This window comes from Lycium ferocissimum, chromosome 5 (assembly GCF_029784015.1).
Source record: "Lycium ferocissimum isolate CSIRO_LF1 chromosome 5, AGI_CSIRO_Lferr_CH_V1, whole genome shotgun sequence".
NCBI classification, from domain to species: Eukaryota; Viridiplantae; Streptophyta; class Magnoliopsida; order Solanales; family Solanaceae; genus Lycium; species Lycium ferocissimum.
The window spans coordinates 40987695-41010211 of record NC_081346.1 but is presented as its reverse complement, the minus strand read 5'-3'; the positions used below and the strand labels follow the sequence as shown (position 1 = coordinate 41010211).

The following is a 22517-nucleotide window of genomic DNA, read 5'->3' as shown; positions in this document are numbered from 1 at the left end:
AAAAACCCCAGTCCGACTTACATTTTTCAAGGGAATTAAAATTATTAAAACAATCAAGACACAGAAAAGAAAATGCAAAAGTAATTAACATGCAACTGGAAACTAGGCTTACATTTGCCCTTGAGAAGTCCCAATCAAAAAAACGAGTAAAGAATGGCGGCTCACATCCTTCATTAACAACGTAAACAGGAGTCTTTTGAGGATGCACACCATCTGGAGTCTCCATCTCAAGGAACTTCTGTTTTCCAATGCAAGTAACGGAAATCAAACACTTAGGGCAAATTCTGTTACAAGTCTCAAAAAAAAAACACTTAGTGTAAATTAAACTATCTGACTACTTCAGGTAGCTAGATTCCAGAAGCCACTGTGTTAACCAAATTATATACATTTATATTGAAGCATCATTGAAGCCTGGATTTAGGGGCCTCAAGTTTGATATAGCTTGAGTGTGCCTGCTAACATATTCTCTCACAGAGATATGGCGTCACAGAAAATGTGGAACAAATTAACTTAAGAGGAGAATCAGTTACATGCATACCCATTCATAAAAAATAAAAAAAATATTCATAAAACAATTAAATGGGAAATCCAAGTTCCAGCAGAATGGATTTCATGTGGGCACTGAACTTTATATTTTCCTTTTCTTACTTTGCTGGAAGGGGGGAAGAGAAATTGAAGTAGTTGAATAAATAAATTTCTAGACTGCAGCTTGTACCAGACCGAAATCAAGAGCTCTTTTCTTATCGATGTGGGAATTGCGCCCTATCCAGACACAAATTTCATGATGACAGTTTAGTATAAGTACATCTTCAGTAGTCAAATCGTCCTGGGAGAAATTGTATATTTCTTTCACCTGCAATGATAAGGAAATGGAAGCTTGGCTGACTGAGAATGCATTGTAAATATATGTAACCAAATAATAAGAAAGAAAGAAGCAGCCTAGTGCATGTCTTTGGACTTCAACGATAGTTGTATTTCCTTTCTACCATCAATGATATGGACTAAATGTCTATAATATGGACGTATTTTCTTTCTTCCTTCAAAGATGATTACATTTAAAAAAAAAAAAAAAAAAGAGAGAGAGAAAAAAACTGTTGTAATTTTTGTCTTCCTGCTATTATATGGACCTATTATCTACAGTTTGCACTATCTCACCATCCCCATGTGCCTCAACGATAGAAGGCCAAATGTCCAACGGAGAAGCAATGAGAATCTAACTCATAACCCACTATTTATTTAAGAAGAAAAGTGAATAAAACCAGCGTTTGCATCTTGGTTTAACTCCTAAATGAGCATCAAACAAAAATATTTAGTTTGTCGTACATGATGAATTATTCTCCAGCAGAGGCATCTTTGGAGCCATATGCATGTTTTAGGAATATGTAGCAACTATGATAATTGCTCAGCTTAGAATTCCTTTATTTACGGGGCAGTCAGAGCAAAGAAGCTTGACTTAAACTCCTTTATAGCACAGTTATTGTGTTGAATGAAATCATTTCTATTATAGAAGCTGACACATCTAACGCACAGAATGAAGAAAATGGAAGACGAAACTGCTAAAAAACAGGATTATTGTTAAGAGGTATCTCAGATGTACCTTAAAGTTGTCTGATTTTGTAATTGGTTCATGTTGGCAAAAGATCCAGAACTCACCGTTAGACGTTATTCTAAAGCTGTTTCAATCTGGTAAATAATTCGGAAGAGTAGAAGAAACACAATATCTTTTACCAGAAAATAATTAAAAGAGCGAGGTACGTGGCTCACCTTCAGATGCAGTACATACAAACAACTGTGGACTGTCCACATACCCTTTGATTTCTTTGTCCCTAGAGTACTCCACCTTCCCTTCAAGTGCAGTCCAGAAAATATCAGGTTCACTACCTTCCCGAACCATTACAGGTTGCCATGTTGGCTGCAAATGATTCCGGAGTTACAGCGCAAGAGAAATCAATAATTCATGACAAACCCAAGAATCAATTTTTAAGTTCAAGGAAATACAAACATTTATAAACTCTAGCATTCTGTCGACATAACCAAGGTCTCCGGATTTGGAGAGATTCCCAATCCAAGTAAATGTAAATCTCTCAGTCTTCAGGATGTAACAGTAGGATGAATTAAGAGAAATTGCTGCCTGCAAGAGTTGATGAATTGAATGTCTCAGTTCCCAAGAAGCACACAACCCGATCTTCGAGAAGAAAGCAGGTAAGTATCCAATTGACAGTTAAGCCATTGGCAGGTCATGGCCATACAGGTGCTAGATTTACACCGACTAACAAAGAAAAGATTACTTTTGCTGGATTTAATGCAACAATGTTTATTAGGACAAAGCTAAGCAGGCCAAAAGCTTTCAAATTAAAAAGAAAGAATAAGTTGCAGCCTCCACATCCCCGTTGGCCCTCTAAAACCTGCCCTGGGGAAGTTACTAGGAGGATCACGGTGGATCTAGTGAAACATACTCTTCCGCATAATGTAGAAAACTCCAACTTACTAGATCAACTTGGATAGCTTGCATGTTATGGGGGCTAGCTCCTTGGATCCGAAAGAGAGCTGTCTTAGTGTCATCAAAGGTATCATCTACAACACCTTTCTCCATGATAGACCTCTTATACCTTGTAGTTTTACCACCCTTCACAAATTAGCAACAAAAGGAAAGAATTCTTATTTTTAAATAGAAAAGGAAACAGCAAAATTTTGAAAATGGTCACATCATCAAGGCTGCAAGATATGAGGTGTTACAACAGACCTTAAAAGTAATCAACGTCTTGACAATTAAGAGAAATAGAGTTGGTTCACTCCCATCGACGATCTGAGCCTGAAACAAAAACAACTCAAGAGCATCATATGGAAAGTCAAAAAAAAAAATCAAGATATACATGGAAAGATTTTTAATTTATTTTTTCCCTTGAGGTCTTTTTAATTTAATTGATAATGTGTTTTTGGAGGATAATCTTATTATTCTTTTTTTCCAGTTGAATGTAGTCTAAATGTAACGTAGTCTTATTTGGTGTAAGCATTTTTTAGTGCCTTAGTTTAAAATTAAGTAATTTACTACTATATCTTTCTTACCACCATTTCTTTATTTCAAAGATTAACAAAATGACCACTGATTTTCGAGCACCGGTTTGTAGGTAAAAAAATTAATTGGATTCAAGTAGAGTGTTCTCGAACGTAAATTATAAATAAGTAAATACAGGGTAAGAAATCCAGAGATAAAACATTGAGTATTGAATGTTCTTAACTCTGTTAGATACATCAATAATATTCATACAATTACCTATCCAAAAAAAAAAAATATGTTACTCCCTCCGTCCCAAAAAGATTATCTTAGTTTGACTTGGCACGGAGTTTAAGAAATAAAGGAAGACTTTTGAAATGTGTTGTCCAAAACAAGCCTCAGATGTTTGTGTGGCTGTAAATCATCAAGTAAAGTTAAATTGTTTCTAAATAAAGAATGTGCCAATCTTTCGGGAATGCTACATGTGTACAGCACTTCAGCTTAAATTTCTTGTACACTTCCTCTATTTCAATTTATCTGACACTGTTTTTCTTTTTAGTCTGACTTAAAAAGAATGACACTTCTCTATATGCAGAAACAATTTAACTTTAAACTTCTAACTTCACTCTTAATGAGATGATTGTCATTGGGATGCAATTGTCTGCATTCTGCATATAAAGTAAACTCCACGAAAAGGACTACTCTTCAAGGATCGAGATCATAAGCAGATCATTGGATATACATATGCTGATTGGGTAGGATCACCTTCAGATAGACGTTCTATGTTTGGATGTTGCATTTTAGTAGGAGGTAATTTGTTGTCCAGAAGAGTTAGAAACAGAATGTGGTTGCTTGATCTACTACAAAAGCAGAATATAGACCAATGGTTTTAGCAACTTGTGAGCTAGATTGGATCAAACATTTGCTCAGAGAATTAAAATTTGGAGAAACAAGTTGGATAGAACTTATATGTGATAATCAAGTTGCCTTTCATATGCGTCAAATCTGGTATTTAATGAGAGGACTAAGCACATTAAGACTGGCCGTCACTTTATCAGAAAAAAGATACTCTCATGAGATACTGTTACAAAATTTGTGAAGTCAAATGATCAGCTTTGCAAATATTTCACCAAGTCTCTCTTGGTCCTCATATTAGTTACAGTTGTAACAAGCTCGATACATATGACTTATGCACTAACTTGAGAGGGATGAAGTGTTAAAATATTAATGTATATAGTGTCCCACATGGAAAAGAAGTATTATGTATTATACAGAATATAACTATAAATAGGGCTCAGTGTAATTACTACTATAGGGGTGGGCGTTCGGTTCTTCGGTTCGGTCATAATAAACTTCGGTTTGGCTATTTCGGTTTCGATTTTTTGAAGGTGGACACCAAACACCGAACCAAACTAGTTCTGTTCGGTTCTTTCGGTTTCGGTTTTTTGAAGTTTGGTTCGGTTCGGTTTCGGTTTTTTCAATTCGGTTTTTTTGATATGATATTAGAAGCGATTCCATTTACACCAATTCATATTCCCAAAAGCAACAAAACATAAAACTAACAAATTAAAATCAAAATCAAACAAACAGATACACAAGAACAAAAACCATAACCATAATATAGGATTACTAGTGTTATATACATACAAAGAAGAATAATTAAGAAAACACATAAAGGACATACATTAATCCTAAAGACACATCCTAGTCACCTTTCTTTATTAAGGATATTTGATTTTCTCAACCGAAGTGGAAAATTAGGGATACAAAAGCAAAGAGAGCTTATTACAATTGGATTTTTTTGGGCTTAAACTTAATGGTCCGGACTATTTTAATTTTTTCGTGTAATGTATAAATTTCGGTCTTCTGCCTTGGCTTCATCAAAGTTCGGCTTGCTTATTTCAATTTCGGTTTTTGAAAGCGAACACTAAACACCGAACCAAACTAGTTCGGTTCGTTTCTTTCGGTTTCGCTTTCTCGGGGTTCGGTTCGGTTCGGCAGTTTTTTCGCTTTTAATTATTTATGCCTGTACCTATACTACTATATATAAGGGATAATAAAAGGGCTTTTGTAGTCCTCACAAAACTTTCCAAAAATTATTAAACTTTTCAATTAATTACTTCTAGGTCTTGATCTTATTTTTTAAAGTCAAATTTATTTTTTATTCTTATGGTATACTTTTTAAAAAATTTGTCGAACTACCGCCTTATTTACCCGTTTTCTATCCTAGATCCGATACCGCATTAGAGCCCGCCTAATCCGGCATCGCGCGTCATAGGGCCCAATCGGGCAAGCGCTCCCTACCAAGGATTTTTTTCATACCTGTGCTCGAACCCGAGACCCCCCGTTGGCGAGGGAACAACCCATCCGCCGTACTTTATTTTCCCTTGTTGTTCTTCTATTGATCTTATCCATTAACCTAAAAAATAGTCATTTCTTCGCTAGATATTCTTGCTTCTTGTTGCTCTTTGTTTTCTTCTTTTTCATTTGTTTTATTATAGATTTTTACACGTAAGCATTTCTTTTACTTTTATATTTGTATTATGAAATTCTGAGAATTTTCAAAATTCTTTTATTCATATGTAGGCATTTCTTTTACTTTGCATTTATAATACTTTAATGAGCTCATATGTGTTTACCAAGAATAGTACAAAAATTATTTTCAGATAGTTTAAAAATTATTAAATGATGCAATACAATGTTGAAAATGAAGACAATATTATCAGTAAGATCGGGTTATCTTTAAAATCTCTGGTTTAGTTAGCTAAAATTAATCTTTTAAACACAAAATGAGTTTGAAGTAGGGTGGAATTAAAGTGTCAACTACCGATTTCATCGGATTCGGTAGCACTTTGGTTCAAATTCTGTATTTGTATTAAAAGTTCATTTAATATGTATAAATTATTAATTTAGAACTAAATAACTTAAAAAATTAGGATTCGAAACTCAGATATTTCAAATTATGGCTCCGCATTAAATTTGAAGTAAATAATTTCATTAAAATGAAAGTTAAGATATTAAAGGAGTGAAATGAAAATTTTCTTTTTATATATTGAAAATATACTTATTTGAAGTTTAATTATTACCAACATAATTATATTTCTTTTTATATCTGGAGTTGGGCCCGGGCTTAGCACGGGCCTCGTAAAACTAGTGATGTAGATATGCATCTTAATAATATTTCCCGTATTTTTACTTTGCAAAACTTATGAATTATTCGAACACCTGTTATGAACTTCAAACAGTTTATCAAAAATGTATACTATGTTTCACACATTTAGGTTTAAAAAGCCATATTTGACATGATTTGTGAAATGTGCCGTATGGTTTACACATGAAGTATTTTGCAAACGTATTACGTGAGTTATCTTGACATTTAGATAGGTAAGTTAGTGTTGTGCATGACCTTATCTTGACATCAGTTGGCAAATATAGAATGTTACTTATAGCCTTTACTCACCTCATGTGGTATTAACACAGCTAGTGTGCCTCTACTAACTAATGCATGGCGGTGGTGTAGCATGTTGCCTCCGCATGTCTAAGGACGACGGTGTAGCCTGAGTAAGTATTTGTGGATGTCAATGTCTATGGTACTCTCGGTAAATGGAAATTTCCTTATATGATACGCTTGGGCAAAAGGATCCAACATTTGAATTACTTGTTTAAAATGTTATGAAACATTTGTTTTCAATTTCACTTGATTTACATCATGACATTCAAATGATTCATATAAATCTTGTCCCACCACTTGGTGTAGGTAGGTATAACACGTATTGCATTCCCATTGATATGTACTCAAGTTCGATTTTCCTATGATTTTCCTATCACGGGTATAAGGGTTGGCGCTGACAGACATACGAGCTTGGATTGCTATCATATCTTTCTATTTAGTATGCCTCACCTTCTATCCGGTGATAGCTAAACTTGATTATTTTTTTGGTAGCCGGGAAGTCATGTCCCCGTTCTTTATTATTCATTCATCATGTCACAGAGGCTGCATAAGCGTGTGGGTTATATTTTATTTTGCATGGAACTTATATGGCATGTATGAATCACACTTTACATGTATATCTTGATATAGTTTTTGATGACCAAAGTGTCTATCTTCGTTCATTCGAGAAATGTTTTAAATGATAAATCATTTGGGTACTATGATGGTTTAGGTTCGCTCAACGCGAGTTCATGTCATTGAGTGTCGGTCACGTGCCCACTCTTTTGGGCGTGACAATGTTTTCAATGGATTTGTTTTCGTCGCTTTAATTTTTTTTTATTTTTTTTTGAAACTGGTAATGTTGTATTCCTCAGCATTAAGGATATGCTGGCAACCTTATGAAAAAAAAAAACAACAACAGATAAGAAAAAGGGATAGATACTACTCACAGAGAGCCTAACAAATTTACAAGCTCTGATTCCTCTATTTCTTTCTCTTTACACCAAAAATAGAAAGATACAATACAATTCCATTTAACTATGTGAATGGAATTGGACCTATCTTCAAAGCTTCTACTATTCCTCTCTCTCCACACAGTCCACCAGATACAGTGTGGGATAATTCTCCACCATTTCTTCTGGCTCTTGCTTCCTCCTCTTCTAATCCAACAACTCAGTAGATCTGCAGTGTGCTCAGGCATGGTTCATTTTGTGTTTGTGAGGGTAAAAAATAAAGCCCATAACTGTGCAGTGAATTTACAATGCAGAAAGAGATGGTTGTTGGTCTCATCTGTTTCCCCACATAGTGGACATCTGGAGACAATGATCTGTCCCTTTCTCTTCAAAACTTCATGAGTCAAACAAGCCCTTCTAACTACCAGCCATGTAAAGCATTTCACTTTAGTTGGTGCTATATTTTTCCAAACATTTTTCCACAAAATTTGCTGGTTTCTGTTTTGTTGTGCATTGTCAATTTCATAGACCCTTTTAACTGAAAATTGCCCATCCGTGTTATGTTTCCATCTTATAGAGTCTGAATCTGATGTAGTGCCACTGAAGCCCTCCAATTCATGCAGCAAATTTGCCACCCTGTCCACTTCCCAATCATTCAAAAGTCTCCTAAATGATAAACCCCACCCTTGAGTAGTCCAACACTCGTTGACACAGTTGCCTCAGGATTGTTGCATATGATGAATAAATCAGGGAAATCTTCCTTCAAAGGGGTCTGATTTTTCCAGGCATCTCCCCAGAACTTTGTTTTACTACCATCTCCCACTTTTATAGTCATGTTCCCTGCTGGCTTAGGCAAAAGATCTCTGATTGTTCTCCAGACCCCAACTCCATAGGGTGTAGAGCTGACATTACTACACCAAGGGCTATATTCACCATATTTGCATTTGATAACCTCCTTCCATAAAGCTTGGCCTTCTTCATTATATCTCCATAGCCATTTCATTAAGAGACTATTGTTCTGTCTCCTAAGGTTTCTGATGCCCATTCCCCCCAAATATCTACTGTGATACTTTATCCCATTCCACCAGATTGTATCCCTTATTCTCTTTGCATCCATGCCAAAGAAAATCCCTTCTCAATTTATCCAACTTCTTCATAATCTTAGAAGGTAGAGGGAACAAAGACATAACAGAGGTAGGTAAAAAATCTAGAACGGAGTTTATGAGAGTAAGTCTTCCTCCAAGAGATAAGTATTGAGTCTTCCACCTTGTCAATCTCTTTTCAGCCTTCTCTACAATGCCATCCCATATCAATTCCTCCTTGTGTCTATTGCCCAGTGGCATGCCTAAATAAACAGTAGGTAGATGCTCCACATTGCAGCCTAGTATCTCTGCCAGACTCAGCAAGTTGGCCATCTCTTTGATTGAGAACAAATTACTCTTCCCCCAATTTACTTTCAAGCCTGAAGTGGTCTCAAAAAACAGAAGTATCAATCTGATGTAGTTTATCTGTTCCTCAATGGGTTCACAGAAGATAATTGTATCATCAGCATAGAGCAGATGACAAATTTCCTTAGCTTGCCCTCTATCACCTCCTATTTGAAAACCTCTGATCCACCTGTTTTGTATTGCTATCCTCATCATACTGTCAAATCCTTCCATTGCCAAAATAAAAAGAAAGGGAGATAGAGGGTCTCCCTGTCTTAGTCCCCTCCGTGATGGGAAGAATCCAACTGGTTCACCATTCACAAGAATAGAAAATCTAACAGTACTGATGCAGAACCTAATCCAGCCCAGCCATTTCTCCCCAAATCCCATTTGTCTGAGTAAGTTCACCAAGAATTCCAAATTTACATGATCTTAAGCTTTTTCAATATCTAGCTTGCACATGACACCAGGGACATGTCCTTTCAATCTAGAGTCCACACACTCGCTTGCAATGAGAGCGGCATCCATGATTTGCCTCCCTTTTATGAATGCCATCTGGTGTTTGTTAACCAGCTTGTCAACCACCTTTTTCAACCTTTCAGCCAGAATTTTTGCGATCACCTTGTACGTGCCAGTAATCAGGCTTATAGGTCTGAAATCCTTCAATTCTAAGGCCCCTGCTTTCTTAGGAATGAGAGCCACATAAGTTGCATTGAAACTTCTCTCAGTCCTCTGGTTAGCATGAAAATCATGAACAGTGTTTTTGATATCATCTTTGAGTAGATCCCAGAAAGTAAGATAAAAGGACATGGGGAATCCATCTGGCCCAGGTGCTTTTTCCTTTTTCATGAGCTGTAATTCTGGTCTCCATTCCTCTGGCTCCTAGTAAAGATTTTGATAGAAATTTTTGATTGCTTCCTTGATTTCAGCTGGTTCACTAATAGAATTTCCTTCCACTGTCAAGTTGTCAATGGAGTTGAATCTCTTATGTGATGTGGCAATTCTATGAAAGTACTTGGTATTTTTATCCCCTTGTTTCAACCATTGAATTCTTGATCTTTGTCTCCACCCTATCTCTTCCATTTTAGCCACCTTCTCAAAATCCAAAGCTAGGTTTGTTTTTTGAAGAAGTTCATCATCTGTGAGATTTCTTTGTTCCTGCATAGATTCCAAGTTGGCCAATTGGTGTACAATCTCCTCTTTTTGCTGTTTCCAGTTGCCTCTATTGGATTTACTCCATTCTTTCATCTTTCCTTTTAGCATTTTCAGTTTTTCAGCTAAAATATACCCAGGTCTGCCAGTAACAGTGAAGGATAGCCACCACATTTTCATATTCTCCTTGAAACTCTCAACCCCCATCCACCAATTTTCAAACTTGAAGTATGATTTCTTGAAACTCATATCCCCACATGTCAACATGATAGGATTGTGATCAGAGGTTAATTTAAGGATAATAGATTGTTTGATGTTTCCAAACTGCTCCTCCCACTGAGTTGAGAATAGAAATCTATCAATCCTTGATGCAATTCTATGGTTTGCCCCTCTTCTCCAAGTGTAAGACCCTCCAAATAAAGGAGGATCTATAAGCTCCAACTCCTCAATACATTCAGAAAATTCTGTCATAGCTCCATTTATTTTGCGACAGTTTGTCCTTTCAGAAGGATATCTTATAACATTAAAATCACCACACACTACCCATGGCCCTTCACATAGACTTCTCATGGCTCCCAATTCACACCATAATTCCCTTCTTTCCATCCTGATGCATTTAGCATACACAGCTGTCAGGAACCAAGTGCAATCCTGATTTTTCCCAGTCATTTTATAAGTGATGCATTGATCTCCACTCTCCACTAGTTCCCCTTCCCATATCCTCTTATCCCAGAGTATTAGAATCCCTCCACTACTACCCATTGCCTCTAAATGTATTTCCCTAATCCACCTGTTGCTCCAGATACTCTGTAGCAACTTACTAACATCACCATCTAATTTAGTTTCCACTAAAATATAAACATTTGCCTCCCATTGGTTGATTACATTCCTCACTAATCCCCTTTTTCCGTCATTATTTAACCCCCTCACATTCCATGTCATTAATTTTACCATCATTTTTCCATAATGGTTAGATTCCTCCCCCTAATCCTAGGTTCTCCATCCTTGAATTTCATGTTAAAAATTAAGTTTTTCAACTCCTTAGGCATTGTGCTGTTGTTGCTGGTGGAAGAATTGCCCTTTGCTCTCTGAATCTCCTTTAGTCTGTTATGTTCCGGTCTCAATGAGTAGAGAGTACAACTCATTTTCATATCCCTTAATTGAGATTCCAAACAACTGGCTTAGTTTGATCACATTAAGGTGAACCCTTATCGTAACTTGTGACTCCATGTATTCCTCTGTTATGCTCTCATCAATAGAGATTGGCATGGGTTCATCATAAACCACCAGTTGTTCTTCTGTGAATTCATAACTTGAGTTTTCCCCCTTCGGTTCTGCTCCCTTTTGCGATTCCAGTTCTTCATAATGAGAAAAATATCCCTGGGATATGATTTCTTCCTGTGTTTCCTCTTCTTGAAGCCTTTGCGAGCATTGTGATATGCATGTCATTCGCATCCAAGTCTCCAGATCCCCTCCAAAAATCGAGTGGAAGAAAGGTTTTGTCTTGTTCGCCAACTCTAAGTGTAGAAATTGAGTAAAAGGTTCAGTGAAAGGAATGGACTTTTTAATTAAGGAGTCCAACTGATGTGTATCTTCTGAAGAGGTATGGGCTTTATTAACAGGCCCAATTGAGTCTTCTGTGAATTGCCCTTCTTTTGGGGTGGTCTTTAAATTTTGCCCCTCATATTTGAAATCTTTAAATTTTGTCCTTCGGCTAAAACCCATGGGTTCCAGGTTCGAACCCCCACTCAGTCAAAAATTTAAAAAAAATTTGCAAGGCAGAGTTTAAATTTTGCTATGCCCCCACCGGCATACACTTGTTAAGGAATTACCAAAGTTATGCCGGACCCGGCATACTTATGCCTTATGGGCAGACTTGGCATAAGTATGCCGGATCCGGCATAACTTTGGTAATTCCTTCACAAGTTTATGCCGGATCCGGCATACTTATGGGCAAACTTTTAGTTAAGCCTTAACAAAAAAAATTTTCCTAGTTATGCCTTATGGGGCAGACTTTTAGTTAAGGCATAACTAAAAGTATGCCCCATAAGGCATAACTTTTCCTTAAGACATAGACTTTGTTTTATAAGCCAAATTTGGTTAGTTCAAACTCCGCATATTGGCAACCAAATTGAACTTAACATCAGCAAAGCAGTAACGCTGGGAAAGAAACAGATCATACATTGGCAGAAACAAAGCATGCTCATAAAAGGCTGATATTGTTTTTATATTTTATCTACTGGTGCATCGTAGGATGTGTCAATTTGCACAACTTGGTAAGTGCAAATACTAACAGACTGAGGTACATTTGCAACATTTTAAGACCTGAATATGCATTAAGATACATTTAGTTAGAACAAAACATCCACATTCTTTATTGGTTTGTTATGATTTACTGGTCTGGTCCCATTAAAAGTTTGTCCATAAATATGGCTGACCCAGCATAAACTTGTTAAGGAATTATCAAAGTTATGCCGGACCCGGCATAAACTTGTTAAGGAATTACTAAAGTAATACCAGACCCGGCATACTTATGCCAAGTCTGCCCATAAGGCAGAGTATGTCGGGTCCGGCATAACTTTGGTAATTCCTTAACAAGTGTATGCCGGGTCCGGCATACACGCGACCCAAATCTTGCCTTGCAATTTTTTTTTTTAATTTATGCTTGAGCGGGGGTTCGAACCCAGAACCTCATGATTTCTACGTGAACGCTCAGGGTTGCAACGCAAAGGGCAAAAATTAAAGACCAGCAATATGAGGGGCATAACTTAAAGACCACAAATATGAGGGGCAAAATTTAAAGACCACCCCAAAAGAAGGGCATTCCGCGCAAAAAAATGCTTCCAAAATAGACACCTCCTCCAAGCATTTTTTTTTGCGCGGAAGTGCCCTTCTTTTGGGGTGGTCTTTAAATTTTGCCCTCATATTTGGGTCTTTAAATTATGCCCCTCATATTGCCGGTCTTTAATTTTGCCCTTCGTATTAACTTTGAGCTTTCCAAAATAACGAGGTTCCGAGTTCGAACCCCGCTCAAGCATAAATTAAAAAAAAAAAATCGCAAGACAAGGTTTGGGTCGCGTGTATGCCGGGGACCCGCATACTTTTGTTAAGGAATTACACATTTTATGCCGGACCGGATACTTATGCCTTATGGGCGGACTTGGCATAAGTATGCGGTCCGGCATAACTTTGATAATTCCTTCACAAAGTTATGCGGGGGGGGGCATACTTTTTTTAAGGGCAAACTTTATGCCCCCACCGGCATAATCTTGCGAAGGAATTATCAAAGTTATCCGGGACCGCATACTTATGCCAAGTACGCCCATAAGGCATAAGTATGCGGTCCGCATAACTTTGGTAATTCCTTCACAAAGTTATCTTGCCACAAGTATACTTTTAACGGGCAAACTTTTATGCTTGGATCCGCATAAACTTTTGAATGAATTATCAAAGTTATGCGGACCGGATACTTACGCCAAGTCCGCCCATAAGGCATAAGTATCTCTGGTCCGGATAACTTTGGTAATTCCTTCACAAGTGTATGCCGCCGGGGGCATAGCGAAATTTAAACTTGCCTTGCGAATTTTTTTTAAAAATTTTGATTTGCGCGTGGGTTCGAACACGGAACCTATGGGTTTATGCGAAGGGCAAAATTTAAAGATTTCAAATATGAGGGGCAAAATTTAAAGACCACCCCAAACGAAGGGCAATTCTGCGAATTGTCCAAGGCCCCACTTACACCCACTATTTCCTGTGTTTCTTCAGAAAACGTATGGGCTTTATCAGGCCCAACCGAGTCCTCCAAAATACATACTTCCTCCAAGGCCCCACTTGCTTCACCCACTATTTCCTGTGTTTCTTCCAAAGAGGTATGGGCTTTATTATAATCAGGCCCAATTGAGTCCTCTAAAGTAGACACCTCCTCCAAGGTCCCACTTACTTAACCCATGTGCTCTCTTCTTTCAACTATTTCCCTATTCTCTCTTTCCTCGATATCTGATGTGATTTCCCCTGCTATTCCCTATCCTTTTTGGAGAAATTTGACTTTCTCTGCTGCAGGAGCCTTTTTTAAGGGCCCCACCTCTGCACATGCATTCCAGTCCATAGCTGTCATCGTATAGATCTGTGTAATAACCTCGTACAAGTCTTTTATCCTCTGGGTATTACCCTGCGTTAAGGAGCAGACCTGGCCGACTTCCTCCTTTTATGAGACCTGCCCTTCTGTCACTTTTCTCACCGGAATCTTCTCAAAGCTTGGATTTCTCTCAACCCAAATCGGAATGGTGAAGATATACCCGTCCTTTGATATGTTGACTTCATTTGGTATTTTGCTACCCTCACCATAAACTTCAATACGAGCCCATTTAAGATGGTTCTTGAGCTCAGTCTCCTCTTCTGTCTTCTTCCACCCTCCACACTTCTCGCCTATTTCATGAAAAGTGTATTGTGACCATAGATGTAGTGGTAAGCCCACTGCCCTAATCCATGTCGACTTTTCCTTATGTTGAGCTGATGAGCAGCCAACGAAAGGATTCCACCATTACAACCTGGCCTTTATTATTTTCCAAAGCCAGTCACCTTGCAGAATCAATTGTGCCATGTTCCTGTTAGGAAACTCAAAGAGAAAGAGATTCCCCGACATCTCGTAGAAGTTCACCCCAAAAGCTTTCTTCCATGTGGATACTGACCACGTACGAACATCTGAAAGCGTAGGTTGTTCAAGATTCCCAAAAGTCCCTGTTAAGAATCTTCCTAAAAGACTCTCTGTGTCAACTGTGCCATCGCCTGTGGGTTGGGATTGCCATTTACTCTCCTTTACTACCTTTGCATAGGAATAGTCTTTATTAGCGATTCTGGGAGTTGGTTTGGAAGGCTGTTGAACTGAGCATTTAATGAAGCTTTCAAATTTAAAAGCTATGTCTCTCCATCCTGCATTAATGGCTAGCTTAGGAACTATAATTACTGATCTAGCCTCACCCTTAAGAAACAGAATACTCATGTATCTTCCATGATCATTGTTCTTCCTAGTACCATAAAAGTCAGCAACTTGGTCCTTTGTTTTCCATCTCCTCACCATATTCTTTTGGTCATTCGAAGCCTCCTTGAGGATGAAACAGACCCGTTCCATAATCTTCTTACCGATGGTTATCCTCCTCAGCCTATTTCTGCTTCTCTCGACCCAGTCAAACCAAGTATCATTGCCTGAAGTCCACCTGGTAATGTCAAAAGACTTGAAACTAGCATTAAAATAAATTATGTTTTCCCCCATGAAAAAGGATCAGAATTAATCAAAGTAAAAAATGAAGAGAAAGGTTTTTATCAGTAACCACAGTGGGTGATTACTGTAGGCAGGAAAGAAGGGCTGATTCCGGTGGACCTAGCCGGAAAAAGGGGCTTCTACAATCCTAGAAAGTAGGAGAGAGATAAATGCACCTTAAGCGACGTGAACATCTAAGTTTTCAGTCAGGTGGGTCATGGATTATATGAGCATTAGTCCACAATATTCATTCCCAAATGAAGTACCAGGGCATTAATCAACGTCGCTTTAATTGTTAAGATAAGTATGTCAAATCACTGTTATCAAAGGCGAAAAAGTGCAAAAAAGCTTTAAGGTCCATTAGGGATTTAAGGCAAATAAAGTGTGGACTTTAATGAAGAAGGCGCAAATGGAGAGAAAAAAAATACAAAGATATATGTGTAGTCCAAGGCTAATATTTAGAAGCATGAACAACAAATATATGGACAAAGAAATTGAAAGAAAATTTTCATTAAGTGAAATATCAATTGTTTAGTGTCGCCTCCTCATGATTATGATCGTTGGCAAGGAAAAGTATGCCTTAGAGCCTTGATGACAACATTAAAGCGCCTATTAAGCAAGGCGCAGCGCTTTAACATCTTTTACGCCCCGCTTCAAGGCTTAAGCGGGATTTAGCACCTCCGTTGACAACACTGTGTCAAATCTAATTAGATAAGAATTCCAACTAAATTAGTATATACATTTAAGACTATGCGAAAAACACCCTAAGTGTGAAACATTCAAGAGATGTGTATTACATCTATAGTTTAAGAGTATTATTGATAATGCAGTAATAGTAATCGTGTAAGTAAAGGGTTAACTAGAAGAGTACCTCATTCATATACACCAAAAAATTGATATAACAATGAATAAAAAGAGAGACAAAACCATATACAAGAATGCATTTACCAAAAGAAATCTCTCTTCAAACACACAGTTGGTATACCACGATGAAAATGCCAGTAGATAAATTTAGTTAAAGCAAAAAGCCACGTAGTCTCTACGCGTAGGAAGTCGGGTTGAGCTTTATCTATGTAGTATATGAAAAGACTGAACTGAACCATTTTGTTTCCATTTACCACATGTACGCCATCAAGCCCCTTGGTATTTATTTCAAGACAAGAGCAACTTTACAGTAATTATGCAGAAAATCTAAATATGGCAGCACATATGAACAAGAAAAAGAAGACTAACCATTGCCGGATCTCCCTTGGTTGCATTGACAAGAGCAATCATATGAGAAATAGCATCAGCCCTCTCTTCCTACAATAGAAAAGAATATATTTATGTCTTCCCATTCTTTTCCACAATCCTCTTTGCTTTTCATCTTATTCTTTTCCTTGAGTTAAGTCATTTCTGACAAAACAAAGAGACTAGCGATCTCAGAAAATTAACCAAAGAAGAGCTCAGGTACAGGCACATGACAAGCATTGTTCTAAGACATGCCTGATAGAAAGGATGTTCAGCAGGCATGTATTCTAGTTTCTTTAATCAGAAGAGTTCTGATTCTAGAATCTATGGCAAACCAACTAGGAAATATTTGCAATTCCTGAAAGCTCAGTCTATAACCTCCAATGAGTTGTTTTTCTATTTTCTAGCATAGATAAATGGTTGCAATAACGGCGGAATACATCGACGACCCTTTAAACTTGCCAATAAATTTCATTTAGACACTCAAACTACGGCCTATTTTGCTTGAGCGCCTAAACACATGACAAAGTGTTCCTATTAATCACTTCTGATTCAAATTTTGGAAAAGCTTTTGCGTGTGTTCTCAAGCGCCCATTACGTAGATAAATTAACCACGTAAAATATGTCACCTCCGTTAGTTATATAGATTAGCCTCAATAAGCCATAAACCCTTGGCATGTTCCAATTAATGTTGATTTGTATAATTAAAGGAGGTGACATATCTTATGTGATTAATTATCTAAGTAATGGGTGTTTGAGAACACACACCGAAGTTTTTCCAAAATTTGAGTCAAAAGTGTCTAATAGAAATACTTTATCATGTGTTAAGTTGCTCAATTGAACAGGCAATAGTTCAAGTGTCTAATGAAATTCTTGTCAAGTTTAAGGGGCCGTCGATGTATTCAACCATACATAAAATATTTTTTTTTCAACAATAAAAGGTCTGATTTACCCCTGTACTCTCAAAAACAATGGTTATATCTTTGGTATCAAGGGAACGCCCAGCCGCTACCCGAAGCTCTGGGTAAACCCCTCTCCAGTGTGATAGCCCCCAAACAACATAGGAGATGTAAACCACACTAGGCAAGCCTCGTGAGACGAACTCGACCAAGAAATGCATGCAGGTGGGTTTTTTTTTTTTTTTTTTTTTTTTTGTTTCTCAAAAAATAGTTATATTTGCTATTTCTTATACTTTTTCAACATATGTGCCCTTGCCATTCAACTTTCACGCCATATTTACCCCTCATCCGTTAAACCTCATGTCCCCACCTAAACTTTTCTACGTGGCTTTTTTTTCCAATAAATCTGGTCACCCATTTAAAAGAATTTAACCCGCCCACCCCCTAAAAGCCAAACCACTAAAGGATGAACATAGGCTTCTCCTCCATTTTCTTCTTCTTCTTCTCTGCTACTTCCGCCATTAAAGCAGCTCTACATTTCTTCACATGGCTTTTTCTCGACCCCAAATCCCTATTTTCACCCTTTGGTGAAATGGAAGGCTGAAATGGGGTTTTCAAGAACTACTTGAAAACAGAGAACTTTAGACACAGCCCAAAAAAGCAAGCTAGTAGCTAACTGTTTTTTTTTTTTTTTTAAATTATGAGCTAATTGAAATTGATTTCAAAATTTAGGAGGTTGTGCACTGCTCAGCACCATTTTTCGACTTAAAATTCAACCGTGATACGAAACTGAGCTATACCTTTTTACCAACCACCCAACTAATTAGGTCATCTTTTGGAAAACCAATGAAGAAAAAGGATCAAAAACCCTAAACTGCACCCTGCAGATGAAGCCTCATCAGGGATGGTGACTAACAAATGTTATCCAAACTAATATCTCACGAGAGGTCGAGAGCCATAATATTTTGGATAGGATAATCGTAAGTTAAACTAAAATACAATTTTCCTCACCAAATATCATAAGAAACTCGTTCAATTTGGTGAAAATGGGGATTTGGGGTCGAGAAAAATCCATGGAAGTGAAGAAATGTAGAGCTCCATTAATGGCGAAAGTAGCAGAGAAGAAGACGAAGAAGAAGAAAATAGAGAAGGGGTCTATACATCCTTTAGTGGGTCTGGTTTTATCGGTGGGCGGGTTAAATTCTTTTAAATGGTGACTAGATTTAATTGGGAAAAAATGTCACATAGGAAAATTTAGTTGGGGACGTGAGATTTAACTGATAAGGGGTAAATATGGCCTGAAAGTTGGATAGAAAGGTCAAATGTGTCGAAAAAGTATACCTAAGGGCAAATATAGCTTCTTTTTAGAGTACAGAGGCAAATCTAATCCTTTTCTATTTTTTCAATTATGAATATACTGTAACGACCCGTTTGGTCGTTTAGAGCTTTTTGACTCATTTTCCCCGAAATATCCTTTCTGTAGCTTCTTTATGATATTTAAGACTTGAGGGGATGGGTGCACAATTCCCGAGGCAAAGGGTGAGTATCGGATCAGATTTAGTAAATTTGAAATTTCTTAAGTGAGGGAAATGAAGAAGTTTGACTAAAGTTAACATCGGAGGTTAATGTAGTCAAATTAGAATTTTGTTGATTCCACGAGGTCCGAAATGTGATTTATGACTTGGTCGAGTAGTTGGTTCGGATCCCGAGGGGTTCGGGTGCATTTTGGACCATTGGTTGAGAATTAGTTAAGTTTAAAGGTTAGAGTTGACGATGGTCAACATCAAGGTCCTTGCTATATGTGTTGTCTGAGCTCGATTGTCCATGCCATGAGTGCAAACTAGTAAAGGTATAAGACTGAGTAGGACATTGTTACACTTTGATCCATCTTAAGCACTCTCTTTTCATAGCCAATGGGGGAGGACTGCTATAATCAGTTCATCTCCATTTTTACGCTCCTCGGTTGTTTCTTCTATCAACGCAGGTTTGTGTTGTTTCCTGCTTCTTCAACACCCCTTTCTTTTGGACTTGTTTCTTTGTGATTGTTCTTGATAGATTGTCCTAGCTTGTATTCGACGTGCTTCAGAGACCAGTTCCTTCAAGTGGTTTCTCTGGGAGTATTAGATTACCATAAGCCGGTGTGATCTGCCTGTTGATTCCTCCCTTTTCCCGCACACATTGAGATAACTTTATGGTTGATTCTTCACAGTTCATCCTCTTTCCCCTTCGACGTTAAAAATTATATTAATAAATATCTTTTTTATTTTTTCTGCTCTTGCTTCTTTGTTTTTGTAACATCAGTTTGACACTTTCAAAAATATTGTTATATGACCAAATCAATAAAGTTAACTTACAAGAAAATCTAAATTATTAAAAGCCTTGGTATTGTAAGATACTTTTGTAGATTTTTATTTAAATTAAACCACACAAAAAAATACGTAAAAGTCAATGAAATTAAATTGTTCTTACTTTAAGCTTTCTTTTTCCTTCCAAAAGATGCATGTTGAAATAACTTCTTTCCCTTAATTTAATGAACCATTTTATGAATCCACATTGAAATAACTTTTTCATATTGAACTTAACTATTTTGTCCTAAATTAGTATAAGATATTAATATCCGATATTTCGCAAAATATCTTAATAATAAAAAAAGTAAAACATATACTTTTTAAAATTAACTATAGGTTTTTTTCAAACATATTTACAATATATATAAAATAATATTTTTAATATAGTAATTTCTTAGATAAATTTTATGTTGAAAGTGTGTGTACGTAAAATTTGATTAATTAACTATCGTACTTTGGAATTCATTTTCCGATTGGGGCGGAAGGACTATCATTTACATTTTTATACTTTTGAAAGTATTTAATAATGATATAAGTTATTTGTGTTTATTTTTAAAATTTAAAATTTAATCCTACCTTAAGTGAAATTTTTGTTAATTACTTACGTTTGCCAGCATGTACGACACAAAATTACATAAGAAATAAAAAAAATTATGTTCGGACGAATAAAAATTTAAATTAGCAAATGATAATTGGTAAATAATATGAATAAATAATAAATAATATTATAAGAATAATATTTTAACTCAATAATTTAGCCTATATTAGATAGAATTTGAATGACATGATAATTTATTAACATGTCTATAATAAATTCTAATTAAGGGTAAAAAGAGACAAAAAATGCATGTGAGGACTACAAAACTTTGAGATCCTCTCTTATATATAGTAGTAATATAGCAGGTTCCCTATTGAACATATTTGGGAAGTCAGTTCCTGGTGCCCCCTTCATATTTTTGTCCCCTGTCCTTTGCAAGTTCTTCTTTTATGGAAATGGATGTTGCGCAGTTTCTGACTCCCTTTCTTTGGCTCATCCTTGATTTTTTCTGTTGCCCTAATTTTGAATGTTCATGGGGTTTCTTCTGATAAAAATCTTCTTTGGGGGTCTTAAGTTCTGCTTCAGGCTTGTATCCTCCCTCTATAAGAATCGGGTTTGCTAGTTCCTTGGAGAATATAGATCCTGATTGCTTTGTTTGGCACTTAGCTTTTAGCTATAATGAGCATGTATGTGGTCTTCATCCTTCCCTCATGTTCATCGGGGAGTGGGATCTTTAGGGAGTTGATATATCACATACTCTCTTTTGTAGGCTGTTGGTAGGAGGAGTATCCCCTTTTAGCTTTAACATATGCTGAGACCTTCATACATGCTTCTAGTTTCCTCCTACCATAGTCTTCCATGTTCGTTTAGGGGTAAGTCTTAGGGACCCAATTTGAGTTGGGTTCCCTTTGATTTAAATGAGACTTTGTTCCTGAAGTAGATAATCAGATTCTTTTCCATTCTCTGTTCCTCCTCGGGCTGTTTTCTTTGATCTGCCATATATTTACCCTGCATGTCTTCTGTGTATGTCCAAAAACATTACAATAATGGCATTGCCGATTGAGGGTACCTTCTTTGTTGTCTTTTGTTCTTATGTCTTTTAATTTATAGTTGCTTCCCTGTTCATCATTCGTCTGTTCTGGATGATCTCTGGCCTGGTGGTCTTTGTTACCACATCTGAAGCAGCCAATTTCTTATGGACAGTCTCTGATGAAGTGATTTATATTACCACACCTGAAGCAGTCGTCTTTCTTGTTTTTGTTGGTTCCCTTGTTGGAGCCTTGATTGGTGGACCTATTCATGATCTTGTTTTTTGAGGATCTGGAGATGGTGTTCTGAATATATTGTTCAGCCATCTTGCTTGTTAAGATGAGAACCTGATCCTTGAGATTTTCTATTTTGTTTGTCAGGCCCTCCTTTTCTTCTTCTAGGTTTGTGTGACTCCATCTAAGGAGGTTGTACCCGCTGAATCAATTCGTTTCTCTCAATGCAGAGATTTTCCAGCATGTCGATGATGGTTTATGTCACGCTTTCTTGTTTTCTTCTAGAGTAAATCCAGATTTATTCTCTTATTTCTGCAAGGAATTTCTGGCTAATGTCTTCATCCTCATCATCTTCTTCAACTTGATTCATCCCTTTTTGGCGGTGATGGAGTGGAGTCGTTAGATACGGGCAGGGAGTATGCTTGATCTTGTTTCAGTCGGATGTCCATAGGATCTTGATCTTCGTCCATACTAGCCATTAATGCGAGATCTTCTAAATCTTCTGCTGGGGATTGATCTCTGTTTACCCCGAATTTAGGTAATCAATTGAATTTGTAAGTGAGGTATAGGATATGTGGATGAACTTTAATCTATTTTGGGTTTATAGAAAATAATTATAGATTTGCGTGTTATAGCATGTGTATGTGAACATATGCATTAGTGATTCGAATCAAGATACAAATGTTTATGATTAAGCCAACTATATTGGAAGAATAAGCATAAAATGTCACTGATCTGGACCAAAGGAGAAAGAGCTTCAATATATAATTTCTGTTACAATGTTCTTGATCTTGAAAAATATAATTTCTGTTACAATGTTCTTGATCTTGAAAAAGCTAACCCTTAAAAGTAGGAAATGCCTCCTATTTATAGTTTTGCCTTATGGGCACTTTGCCTACAACATACAAAGCCTTTTTTCGGAATAAAGTAAACCTAAAAGGATAAGGTTGGGCCGTACGGTTACGACACCCGTACGGTCGTTGGTACAATGTGACGAACGATGTTGACGCGTGGCGATTTTATAAC

At 37.0% G+C, this 22517-nt stretch overlaps 1 protein-coding gene across 1 annotated transcript in view; it reads right to left on the bottom strand.

The window, feature by feature from the left end:
* LOC132057761 (villin-1-like) overlaps positions 1–17564 on the bottom strand; it is a 20308-nt gene extending 2744 nt beyond the window's left edge. Inside the window, exons 1-9 of the mRNA XM_059450364.1 lie at positions 17397–17564; positions 16448–16516; positions 2744–2812; positions 2489–2626; positions 2003–2131; positions 1765–1912; positions 1598–1608; positions 716–853; positions 22–238 (exon numbers count right to left, since the gene is read on the bottom strand). Coding sequence (XP_059306347.1) covers positions 22–238; positions 716–853; positions 1598–1608; positions 1765–1912; positions 2003–2131; positions 2489–2626; positions 2744–2812; positions 16448–16516; positions 17397–17564 — 1087 coding nt within the window. The remainder of the gene's footprint in view (positions 1–21; positions 239–715; positions 854–1597; positions 1609–1764; positions 1913–2002; positions 2132–2488; positions 2627–2743; positions 2813–16447; positions 16517–17396) is intronic.
* Between the last annotated feature and the right edge of the window lie 4953 nt (positions 17565–22517).